At 43.1% G+C, this 12,500-nt stretch overlaps 1 protein-coding gene across 6 annotated transcripts in view; it reads right to left on the reverse strand.

The window, feature by feature from the left end:
• LOC127626074 (sodium-coupled neutral amino acid transporter 3-like) overlaps positions 1 to 12,500 on the reverse strand; it is a 67,242-nt gene that overhangs the window by 17,896 nt on the left and 36,846 nt on the right. For all 6 annotated transcript variants that reach the window (XM_052101624.1, XM_052101625.1, XM_052101623.1 and 3 more), the window contains 3 exons: positions 2,524 to 2,606; positions 2,209 to 2,267; positions 50 to 208 (listed from right to left, as the gene is read on the reverse strand). In XM_052101624.1, the coding sequence (XP_051957584.1) occupies positions 50 to 208; positions 2,209 to 2,267; positions 2,524 to 2,606 (301 nt within the window). The remainder of the gene's footprint in view (positions 1 to 49; positions 209 to 2,208; positions 2,268 to 2,523; positions 2,607 to 12,500) is intronic.

Here is a 12,500-nt window from a genome sequence, read left to right on the forward strand (position 1 = left end):
AATTTGATTTGAGTGTTTCTATGATGAATGGAGCGATTCAATGACACACCTGTGAGTTGAGGTTAAACAGGCGGGGGGTGCAGGCAGGGTCATCTTCAGGGGTCATCTGCACTCCCCCTGCCGCCACACTTGTGTTAAAACCCACCACCGTCCTGTTATGGGCAAACTCAACGAATGGACACGGCACCTGGAACTTCTTATAGATCACCTGGAAGGAGACGACAGATGTTTGCACAGGTTGCTCTGATCTCACAATTATTAAACATTACTCATTATTGTGTACAATTCCAAAACAGCGGAATGAGTAACGACACATAGCTGCACTTACTCTTGGGATGCAGGATTGCTGTCATGACAAATATTGTTTTTAATGGCTATATTCTTCAATAACTGTCTCTTTCAGCAGCTGCATGACATTGTGACAAATTCATAAAACAACCAGTCCTGAAATGCGCCACTCTCATCTGTGCTGTTCTTAAAGGTTAGGATATCATATTTTTAAGTTGAAATACTTATTAAGTCACATTAAAACTCATCAGTAAAATGATTCCTCTGAAGAACTTAAACACTGTGACCCTTTCCAAACATTGTTCTGTTTGTTTGAGCATCTCACAGACAATTCAGCAACATTGACTCAACCAATGAGTGCGTCTTTACTGACATAAATGTTTATTCATTTGTCTGGATTTTTCAAAACGATCCGTTTTTTCAGATTTACTTAAAAAATATTGTTGGACTGGACAAGAAAAATTTGTGTTCTGAAACTTACAGTATTTTGACAGTTTATTGAACATTTCTATTTCAAAAGATCAAGAAATTTCCCCTTTAAGCATGACGATTTCTCCAAACTATAGTCGGTGCTCTCAAAGCGATTCGCAGCAGATGAAACAGACACTCAAGTTTGCAGCAACATATATATCCCGATGATGCATTTATTAACCCTAAATACATCAAAACTATCGATGTGTTCTCTATTAAATTCAGAAAATTTTCAGCTATAGATTTGCAACCCTATGATTGAAATAACACATTTATCATAAAAAACACAATAAAGACCTTTTTCCTTCTGTTTTCATAAAATGCCTCTAAATTTCTAGTTGTTCCTGCTCTTCCTCTGGAAGGATGATGAAGAGGTTTCATCTCAATTGTATGGACCTAAGGCAGCAGTATCAGCACAGATTGTACAGTATTGTGGTTCCTCTTCTCTCACTCTATTATTTTCCTCTATTAGTGCAACACATTGATGTGAGTGTCATTTTAAAGATGCCATTCCGTCTTTGTGTGATTGCTGGATGCGGTCGTTATCTCTCGCTTCCAACGGCCATGGGCGCAGCCTCCCGTGTCTGGGCCACAGTCACACTGAGGCAGCGTTCGTGGATGGTTTGTGTCCTCATTGCGAGGACATGACCATGGCAACGTTGCTGTCAAGGCTTTCCTTCTTCCAGGGGACAGCCACTTCAGCCACCCCCCACCCTGCAGCCTCTACCCACAATTACGTGGCCGGCCTGGCTGGCGCTGGAGGAGATTTGTGGAGTTCAATGGGTGCAGTCCCTGCGAACCTCCCTATCACCAACACGCTCATTTGCCCCCATTGAGTTCCAAGATGAGACCAGCTTGCCTCATGGCCAGCTTAACGTCTCTTTCGGGGCTCATGACCAGGATGGGTTCTCGATTGCTACATCGGAGAGCGCACTGGCGATGTCAGACACCGAGGACTCGTCTGGGCTGCCACCTTCAGGTGTGCCCGCCCAGTCTGAGGCTGATGCAGAGCTGACCACCATGCTTGCCTGGACCGCCAGGAGTTGCCTGGACTGGAACCCTCCGTCCTCCCCTGGGCCCCCGCGGCTAGATGATTGGTTACTGGGTTCGCAACTAACAGCCACGCTGTTTCTTCCAAGAAGTGCACGACAAACTGACAGGGTCATGGAGAGCAATTTTTGCTGCTCAAAACCGATTTCCAGGTTCGCCTCACGGCCTGGCATGAGGACCTGGAAGACTCCTAAGCGCCCTTGAGATGGATGACCCATGGAGAGAGATGTCCGCTATGGAGCTGGTAATCAGATCACTCCTTCCTCCAGTGGAGGGCCGGAAGGTATATCCTTTGTTTCATTTTGTTTTGTGTCCGCCACACCCCGAATGGGCTGTGGTACACACATTATCAAAAAAGAGCACAGAGCTCCTTTTGTGAGTGAAGAGTGAAAAACATACCGCTATTAAGAAGAAGACCATACAACTGAGAGAGAAACCGCTGGTGTAGCCCAGGTACCCTGAAACACACACACACAGACACGAACACACACACACACACACACACACACACACACACAGAAACAAACATACAGACACACACACACACAAACACACATACACACACACACACACACACACACATAGACACACACACACACATTAATTATAATTATTATGTCTCAGATGCATTCAGTTAAACAGACAGCCATTAGCAGAAGTGTCTTTAATTATTTTGTAATTAAACGTAAGAATAAGATGTTTTTGACGACTCACCGAGCTGCTTCATTAAAGCCAATGGCAAGATGATGCTGCACGATATAATGATCACCAGGTAATTCCCATTTAAATACCATTCCCTGTAATAAATATGAACCCATTGAAAGAATCAGTTCACTCAACAACAAAAAAAGACAATTCTGTCAAATGTCAAATCAAATGAGAAACAATGAAAGGAATCAAAAGCAGCACAAGTGTTTCATGCAGATCGGTCGTGATGTGTGTGATTAGACCTGTCTGACATTTAAAGGTTCATTTAGAGCCGATATCTTCTCTCTGTCCTAAAGTTACTAACCCTCTTATTCTTCACACCAGCTCTCACAGAAACACTGAATGACTGAGAGATGTATGAGACAATAGAGCGCATCACATTCTTTATCCCACAGAAGAATTTCTCTTTAAAGAAAGACCAACTGTGAGCTCCAAGGGTGTTCATCGATGTATATGCTTCTGTTGAAGACATCCGTCTGCGTTATCTCAACTTTATTGTTTAAAAATCATTTTTATAGAGGAATTCATGGTAAAACAACTTCATTACCCATGGTGCAGCAGAGAAAAATCCACCAATCAGAGAACCGCGGCCACCGAATCCCGAGAAACGTGTCTTGAAGTGAACGCGAGCTCTCATGAGGCACCGTGAATGACGTAATCAGTGTCTCTTCACCCTTAAACTAATAATACTGGATACTAAATATAATAACAAATATATTGTATACTTCTAATCAGCAACCTAAAATCTACAGTTTTATATATTCCCATCGTTTTTGTTCAGTTACATCATTCGCAATGCTTTATGGGATTCTGGGTACTTTTTGGACTCAAAACAAAGTTTGTGATGTTGTGATTCTCCTCGGAGCTGGTTGGTTTGGTTCATGGTGCACAACTCTTTTCTGAAGGATTTTATTAAATGATGTTCTCTTCTGAGGTCAAGCTGAGCGGTGTGAGTAATAAACATAATGCACCATGTGACACCATGTTTTTATGACCGCAGTTGTCACTCATGCCACCCAGAGGAAGTGTTTATGAACACCAACATCCTCCATGTGCTTTATGGACATATGTTTAAATGATGCGTCTTTAATATTCTATAATGCTTAGTGGAAAACTAGGGTGACAAAATAATGCATGGTATAAACTTTTGAACAAAGATGGGTAAATGTGTATTTAAAATAAAAAAGGAAATGGTTGTGCAACAGAATTACTCACAGAGTCTCTGTAAAGAAGACGGTTTTACAAAGATAAAGTTTAGCATTAGTTTAACAAACAGGGTATGTTACAAAAACACAATAATGCATTTCATTAAGTTTTAGCTGTATCTTAAACACAAAAAGTGCTTTAAACTCATTCACATATTCACTTTAAAGATAAAACTGAGCATTAGTTTAACAACCAGGTGTGGCATGGGGGCGTGGTCATGTGTCTGTCTGCAAGAGATGGAGAGAAGTAAGGCTCGTCACCTGGGTTGTGATTACTCTAACACCCGTCTCTCATTATAGTGATGGTGGAGGGAGACCTGATAAGGCACCGAAGAGCATCAGTGTGAGGGCAAGAGCGACCAGAAAGTGAGTGTTTTGATATTTCATGTTTTTTATTTTCAAGACTTTTTTTTATGTCATCAAGAACCAGCAATTAAAGTGACTGACCTTGAACGTGTTTTGTTGTCTCCTGGCTCCTCCTTTGCACACAAACTTAGAATTTATTACAGTGGTGCCGAAAACCCGTTATGGAGTCTACACTGCTGGATGAAATTTTTTAGTCCCTCGCCAGCATCCCTGATGAAGATGGCTCAAAACGATGATCTGGAGGCCTTCCTCGATCAATTCAAGAAGACCACTGAGGTATGTAGTTGGCCTCCCGACCAGTGGGTAGCCGCTTAGTGCCCTTACTTTCCAGGAAGGCACAGCAAGCAATACAACAACTCCTCGCCACCAGCCTTCTTGATTACTAACATCTGAGGAAAGTCATCCAGCAACAGGTTGGTCATAGCCCCGTGCAGAGTCACCAGCACTTCAGATCGCTGAGTTTCGGGAGGCATGGCCGCCTATTTGCCTTTGCACAATAGCTCCGGGACACAACAGCTCGTGGCGACGTGGACATTGTAGGCAGCAAATCAGTGTCTTTTTGTTCTCTCTCGTCTCTCACTCCTCTCTCTCTCTCTCCCTCCCCCAGTGTACCATGCCACAGCTCCAGCCTAATGATATACTAACTTATCCATATTTTTCTATTATTAAAGAGCGGTTGTATCGAGTGATGGCAAGGCAAGGCAAGTTTATTTATATAGCACATTTCATACACAATGGTAATTCAAAGTGCTTTACATAGAAGAGATTAAAACAAGAATAAAAAAATAAGAATACTTGAAACAGTTTAGAATAAAATACAATAAAATCCAGTACAAACAGTCGGACACACAGTGGCACAGTGCTCATTCAGTAAATGCACAGCTAAACAGATCCAGAGTCTGGATTTGAATGAGACTACTGTAGGAGCACATCTGATCTCTTCTGGAAGCTGGTTCCAGCTGCGGCTGGCATAATAGCTAAAAGCAGACTCTCCTTGCTTAGAGTGAACACTTGGTATTTCTAGCTGATGTGATCCTAATGATCTGAGTGATCTGTTGGGTTTATATTCAGTGAGCATATCTGCAATATATTGAGGTCCTAGCCCATTGAGTGATTTATATACCAGTAATAATACTTTAAAATCAATCCTAAATGTAACTGGGAGCCAGTGTAAAGACCTGAGGACTGGTGTGATATGTTCATATTTTCTGGTTCTGCTCAGAGTCCTGGCAGCAGCGTTCTGTATGAGCCGCAACAGTCTTATGGTCTTTTTGGGAAGGCCAGTGAGGAGTCCATTACAATAATCCACCCTGCTGGTGATGAAAGCATGCACAAGTTTCTCCAGGTCTTGACTGGAAACAAAGCATCTAATTCTTGAAATATTTTTCAGATGATAGTATGCTGATTTAGTTATTGCTTTGACATGACTACTGAAACTGAGGTCTGACTCTAGAGACACACCAAGATTCCTGACTTCATTTTTAGTTGTTTGACCACTAGCGTCAAGGTATGCATTCACCTTGAGAACTTCATCTTTGTTTCCAAACACAATGACTTCAGTTTTGTCTTTGTTTAACTGAAGCGAGTTTTGGCACATCCAACTGTTAAATTCATCAATGCATTGGCACAGAGAGTCAGTGGGGCTGTAATTGTTAGGTGATAGGGCTAAGTAGATCTGTGTGTCGTCTGCATAGCTGTGGTAAGTAATTTGGTTCTTTCTCATTATTTGGCTCATTGGGAGCATATACAGGTTGAACAGGAGTGGCGCAAGAATTGAGCCTTGAGGGACTCCGCATCAGACTTATGGTCTCCTATACTCACATAATAACCTCTCCCTTCTAAGTATGACCTGAACCATTTTAGGACCATCCCAGAAAGCCCCACCCAGTTTTCCAGCCTGTCAAGAAGTATGTTGTGATCAACAGTGTCAAATGCAGCACTGAGGTCGAGTAGTACCAGTACTGATAATTTGCCTGTATCAGTATTTAAGCGAATATCGTTTATTATCTTTATGAGCGCTGTCTCTTTGCTGTGATGCGATCGGAAACCAGATTGAAAATTGTCAAAGTATCCATTTGAGTTCAAGAATTTGTTCAGCTGTTTGAAGACAACTTTTTCAATGATCTTGCCTATGAAAGGAAGATTTGAGATTGGTCTATAGTTGCTTAATATGGTCTTGACAACGGCAGTTTTCAGGGAGTTTGGAAAACTCCCAGAGAGAAGTGAAGAGTTTATCACTTCTAGGAGATCTGCTTCTAAACAGTTGAACACACTTTTGAAAAAAGATGTGGGAAGTGCATCAAGCGCGCAGGTTGATGTTTTAAGGTGCTGTACGGTTTCTTCCAAAATTTTGCCATCAATTTCTTTGAAATCAGACGTAGTTGATGTGCTGATCACCTTTCTGATATTATTGATTTTCTCAGAGAAGAAAGAAGCAAACTCACTGCACTTGGTGTCTGAGAGCATTTCACTGGGAATCTGGCTTGGGGGGTTTGTCAGTCTCTCTACAGTCACAAAAAGAGTGCGTGTGTTGTTTAAGTTGCTGTTTATAATATTCGAGAAGAAAGTCTGCCTAGCTTTGCCTAGTTCCATAATAAAAGCATGGATGCTGTCTTTGTAGATGTTATAATGGACTACAAGTTTTGTCTTCCACCACATGCGCTCTGCTTTTCTGCATTGTCTTTTCATATTTTGCACTGTTGTTGAGTTTCTCCAAGGTGCTTTTTGTCTGCCACTCTTCTTCCTGACTTTCAAAGGAGCAATATCACTTAACCTTTGAGTTAAAAGAATCAAGGAGAAAATCAAGAGTCAGCAGATATACTTGGTGTTAAAGATATAGCCTTCATAAATAGTACACTAGTGTTCTCATTTAAGCATCTCTTCTTGACAGACACAGATCTAGCTTCAATGGCAGGAGAGATCAATATATCAAAGAAAACACAGAAATGATCAGACAGTGCTACATCCTTAATAACAATCAATGAAATGTTTAGACCCTTACTGATAAGTAAATCTAGAGTGTGTCCATGATTGTGTGTGGGTCCATGTACATGCTGAGTCAGATCAAAAGTTTTTAAAACAGTTATGATTTCTTTTGTCATATTGGTTTCTGCATTATCTATGTGAATGTTAAAATCTCCAGCAATGGCAAAACAGTCAAACTCTGAGGTAATTGTTGATAACAGTTCTGTAAAGTCCTCAGCGAAGGCTGGAGAGTATTTTGGAGGCCTGTAAATAATGATAAGTAAAATGCGTGGAGCACCTTTTAACACACTACCCAGATATTCGAAAGACGGGTAATTCCCAAATGATATTTGCTTACATGGATAGACATCTTTAAAAAGAGCAGCTAAACCCCCACCTCTCCTACCTTCTCTGCAGACACTCAAATAAGTAAATTTAGGAGGGGATGTTTCATTAAGGACTGTTGCCATACAGCTGTCTTCTAGCCAAGTTTCATTTAGAAACATAAAATCCAGGTTGTATGTGCTTATTAAGTCATTGACTAGAAGTGATTTATTTTTAAGTGAGCGGATGTTTAAAAGTGCTAACTTAACAGTTTTTGTCCCCACAGCAATCTTAGTTTGGCGTGTAATAGGCACCAGATTAGATGGGTTTGCTGTACGGCTTTTGAAGGCCTTAGACTTTCTATGATGTAATCGAACAGCAATAGAGAAAGATACAGGCACACTGGGTTCCCGCTTGTTTTGTAAACATTTGAGAAAGTTACTGTTATCATAGCGGGGACTCAACACATATCACTGAGAGCTGGTATCAGTTGTTTTTGGTTCACCTCGAGCAGATGGAGGAGGGTGTGAGCCCTGGCGTTGTGGCAGAGGTCGAAGAGCTCTCACAGGAGGAGGGGGAGGGCGAGCTGGGCCCGCAGGTGCTTGAGGGGCCTGACGTTTTTTGCTTGATATCTGGGGGCTTGCAGCAAAAGAGTGGGATAGTTTTGGACACTCAGACCAAAGAAAATACAACTTAGCTATCAGTACCAAAGAGTCCTCAGGAAACCCTCTTCCAGGCAGCTCACTACAGTATAAACCAATGGTTGGCCACTTAGGTCACGAAAAACTTTAAACCGTATAATGGCCAATTTCTTTTGTCGGACATTCACAGCGAAGTATGCAAATGGTGTATGGAGTGCCGTGAATGTCAGTTGGTGAATCCACCTGCCACCCTAAAGCGCCATTGTACCCTCTGCCATTGATCGAGGTGCCCTTTGAGAGAATTGTCATAGACCTCATCGAGCCATTAGAGTGGAATGCACATGGCCATCGCTTTGTATTGGTTCTGGTGGACTATGCAACATGATATCCAGAAGAAGTGCCTCTACGCAACATCTCAGCACATAGTATTGCAGAGGCACTCTTCAAAATTATCTCTCGAGTGGGTATTCCAAAGGAAATCCTCACCGACCAAGGCAGAACAATCATGTCACATACACTACGTGAACTGCACAAATTATTAGTCTTTAAATCAATTTGCACCAGCGTTTATCACCCACAAACTGACAGGTTGGTCGAACGATTTAAGAAGACCTTGAAAAACTTACGTTTCGTAAGTTTGTACATGAAGATTCTAAAATTGGGATAAATGGCTCAAACCACTGTTGTTTGTAGTACGAGCCTCCACAGGGTTTTCCCCAATCGAGCTACTGTATGGGTGTTGGCCATGCTACATGCTCGATGTCATAAGGAAAGCTTGGGAGGAAGGACCTTCGAATAGAAAAACCAAATTCAATACGTTCTTGACCTTAGAGCAAAACTCCACACTTTCAGGTAACGGGCAGGAAACACAAGAGAATTTGCTCCAAGTCCAAGAATGTCAACATTCAGGGGCACTCAGCTAAACGATTTCATACAGGGAGATATAGTGCTTGGTTTGCTGCCCAGTGCGAGCTCCAAATTACTCGCCAAGTGGCAAGGAAGCTTTGAGGTCAAGCTTTGAGTAGGATATCTCGATTATGAGATTAGGCAAATGGATAGGGGAGGTACACGTCAAATCTACCATGTAGCTACCCCTATCGTCTTCCTGAAATAAGAAAAAGCTTGTTCAGGAAGAATTAGAAGCAATGCTTGAAATGGGAGTAATAGAAGTGTCACACAGCGATTGGGCCAGCCCGGTAGTTGTGGTTCCGAAGAGTGATGGCTCGGTCCGGTTCTGTGTTGACTAACGGAAAGTGAACACGGTGTCCAAATTTGATGCTTATCCAATGGCGTGAATTGATGAGTCACTCGATCAGTTGGGTGCGGCTAAATTTTACTCGATGGACTTAACAAAGAGTTATTGGCAGATCCCTTTCACTCCAATATCCAGAGAAAAAATAGCATTTTCCACACCAATCAGATTATACCAATTTGTGACACTCCCATTCGGTTTGTTCAGAGCCCTGGCTATGTTTCAGCACCTCATGGACAAGATCCTCAGACAGCATACGGCATATGCTGCTGTATATCTAGACGATATTATCATTTATAGTAATGACTTGTGGCGGCATATGCAACATCTGAGGGCTGACCTGAGAGCGCTGCAACAGGCGGGACTCATGGCCAACCCAAAGTTAGGTATCTGGGGTTCCACTTGGGTCACAGGCAGGTGCGTCCACAGGTTAACAAATCCTCAACAATCGCAGCCTGCCTAACACCCAAGACAAAAAGGAGGTAAGGCAGTTTTTGGGGCTGGCTGGCTACTACCGGAGGTTTTTGTATAGTTATTCTGATGTCACAAGCCCGCTGACTGACATTTACTAAAAAGGGGCCCCTGATCTGATCTAGTGGACAGAGTCGTGCTGACAGGCTTTCCTTAAGGTAAAGTCTGCACTTTGTGGGAGGCCACTTTTACATGCTCCTGACTACTCTCTCCTCTTTATTTTGCAGATGGATGCATGGGGCTGGGGGTGGTGCTCTCACAGGAGGTTAGAGGGGAGGAACGGACAGTACTGTTTATTAGTTGCAAGCTCTCATTCAGGGAGACAAAGTACAGTACCATTAAGAAGGAGTGTCTTGCGATTAAGTAGGTTGTTCTTACCCTGCGCTACTACCTGCTGGGGCAGACCTTCACGGCCTTGACAAACTGACGTCATGGAGGACAACTTTTGCTGCTCAAAACCGACTTCCAGGTTTGCCTCACGGCCTGGCACGAGGACCCGGAAGACTCCTAAGCACCCCTGAAATGGGTGACCCAGAGAGAGAGAGAGATGTCCACTACGGAGCTGGTAACCAGATCACTCCATCCTCCGGTGGAGGGCTGGAAGGTAAATCCTTATTTTCCTTTTGTTTTGTGTCCACCACACCCCGAATGGGCTGCGGAAATAGCAGTTTCCTCACTCCTTGGGTCACATAATCGGTGTTTACGGCAGCAGTTCTCACGGCCACCAGACACCAAGCCATGCGAATGCGCCAGCCTTCGCACACACGCACACCTGGCCACGCCACAACTACAATCAAGGCCAGCCGGTTGTGACGAGTCTTGAGGGCGGCCTAAGAGGCCCTCCTCCTCAGTTGCTAACGCGCCCTATGCCGGGTACGTGGAGCAAGGTATGTGCTTTGAGGTTCTCCTCAGCGCAGCCACCTCGGGTCGAAGCAATGCTCCTCGACATGTCGTTGTAAGGTACGCGTCAGCCGCGATCGTCCCCTTAGTGCCCCCTCGCCCGGAGGTTGGACGTGTGGCTAGCGCTTTCCAACCCATAGCGGTAGCTGGCCAGGACCATCCAAATCGGCTATGTGATTCAATTCGCAAGGCACCTGCCCCGGTTCAGCCCCATCCTCTTCACCTCGGTGTACCCTGTTTGTTAAACTAATGCTAAACTTTATCTTTGTAAAACCGTCTTCTTTACAGGGACTCTATGAGTAATTCTGTTGCACAACCATTTCCTTTTTTGTTTTAAATACATATTTACCCCTCTTTGTTCAAAATAAAAGTTTATACCATGCATTATATTGTCACCCCAGTTCTCCAATAAGCATTATAGAATATAAAAGATGCATCATTTAAACATATGTCCATAAACCATATGTGTGTGTGTGTGTGTGAGTGTGAGTGTGTGTGTGTGTGTGTGTGTGTGTGTGTGTGTGTGTGTGTGTGTGTGTGTGTGTGTGTGTGTGTGTGTTTGTTAAATTTTTTGTTACATAATTTTTGTTCTGAGGTATTTTAAAAATGCCAAGGCAGGAAGAATATACATCACAATTAACATTTCCTAAAACATTTAAATCCCTGCAGTAACTGATTCACAAAAATGTCACATGTAGTTTTTAAGCATGGGTGACGCCTGCAGGAACTGAAATGAATCTCTTCTGTTTCCTGCATCGTGATTCAAGATGAATTCAAATGAGGCAGTCAAAGGTCATCTCTGAGGAGTTTTTGAGCTGTCCTCCAGAGTGTGTGTGCTCTTGCGTCACGGACTGTCACACGCCACACACACACACACACACACACACACACACACACACACACACACACACACACACACACACACAAACCTGTTCTCACAAAATCTAGTATATCTCTCACAGTCTTTCTCCTCCTCTAACCCACACAGTTACACCTGAGGACGTTGGTGTCGATCTGATCTGAGAGAAACCGCTCCACTCACACATACACAAATTGCTGGCAACTGTTAGCAGAAGTGAATCTGCTGTGATTACTGACATCCTGCTACCCACAAACAAAGGAAAATAAATGATATGGAAACTAGAAGTGCCCGTACAGACTCGACTCATCAAACAAAACTCCATACTTCACTATAGCCGCTTTTTCACTCAGTGCGTCAGTGCGAGCCAAGGCTATCTACTGGACAGCCGGGGTCAATAGCCTCGGAACAAACTCGATCTGCACTCCCACCATCGGGCCAATAACTGTGTTTCCCAAATACCCGTCCTTAATACGCTGCTGCGGTGCCAACGTCACATACCCCGCCCATTTCACAAGCAAGAGGGAAGCGCAAGATGAGGTGTCGAGTTATCTAGTTCAGTCAAGTCAAGTGGTTTTTATTGTCGTTTCAACCATATACAGTTAGTACCGTACACAGCGAAACGAGATGTTCCTCCAGGACCATGTGCTACATAAAACAACATAGGACAAACACAGGACCACATGAGACTACACAGACTAAATAACATACCTATATAAAGTGCACGTGCAAACGTGTGCAAATATTACGGGACAGTACAAAAATTACTAATAGACACATAGAGAGACAGTGAGACACATTGAGAGACAGTGATACACAGTAAGGGACAGTGCAGCGCCAACCAGTACACAGTAGTGCAAAAAGATGACAGTTTCTAAAAATGCCAAATGTAAACATAACATACTATGAGATAGTGTTCTATGCACATAGCAGTTATTGAGGTAGCAGCCAGTTATAAAGTGACAAAATTAAAGTGCAACTCAGGACATGTGTGTGTAAGT

The sequence above is a fragment of the Xyrauchen texanus genome, chromosome 32 (assembly GCF_025860055.1).
Source record: "Xyrauchen texanus isolate HMW12.3.18 chromosome 32, RBS_HiC_50CHRs, whole genome shotgun sequence".
NCBI lineage: Eukaryota > Metazoa > Chordata > Actinopteri > Cypriniformes > Catostomidae > Xyrauchen > Xyrauchen texanus.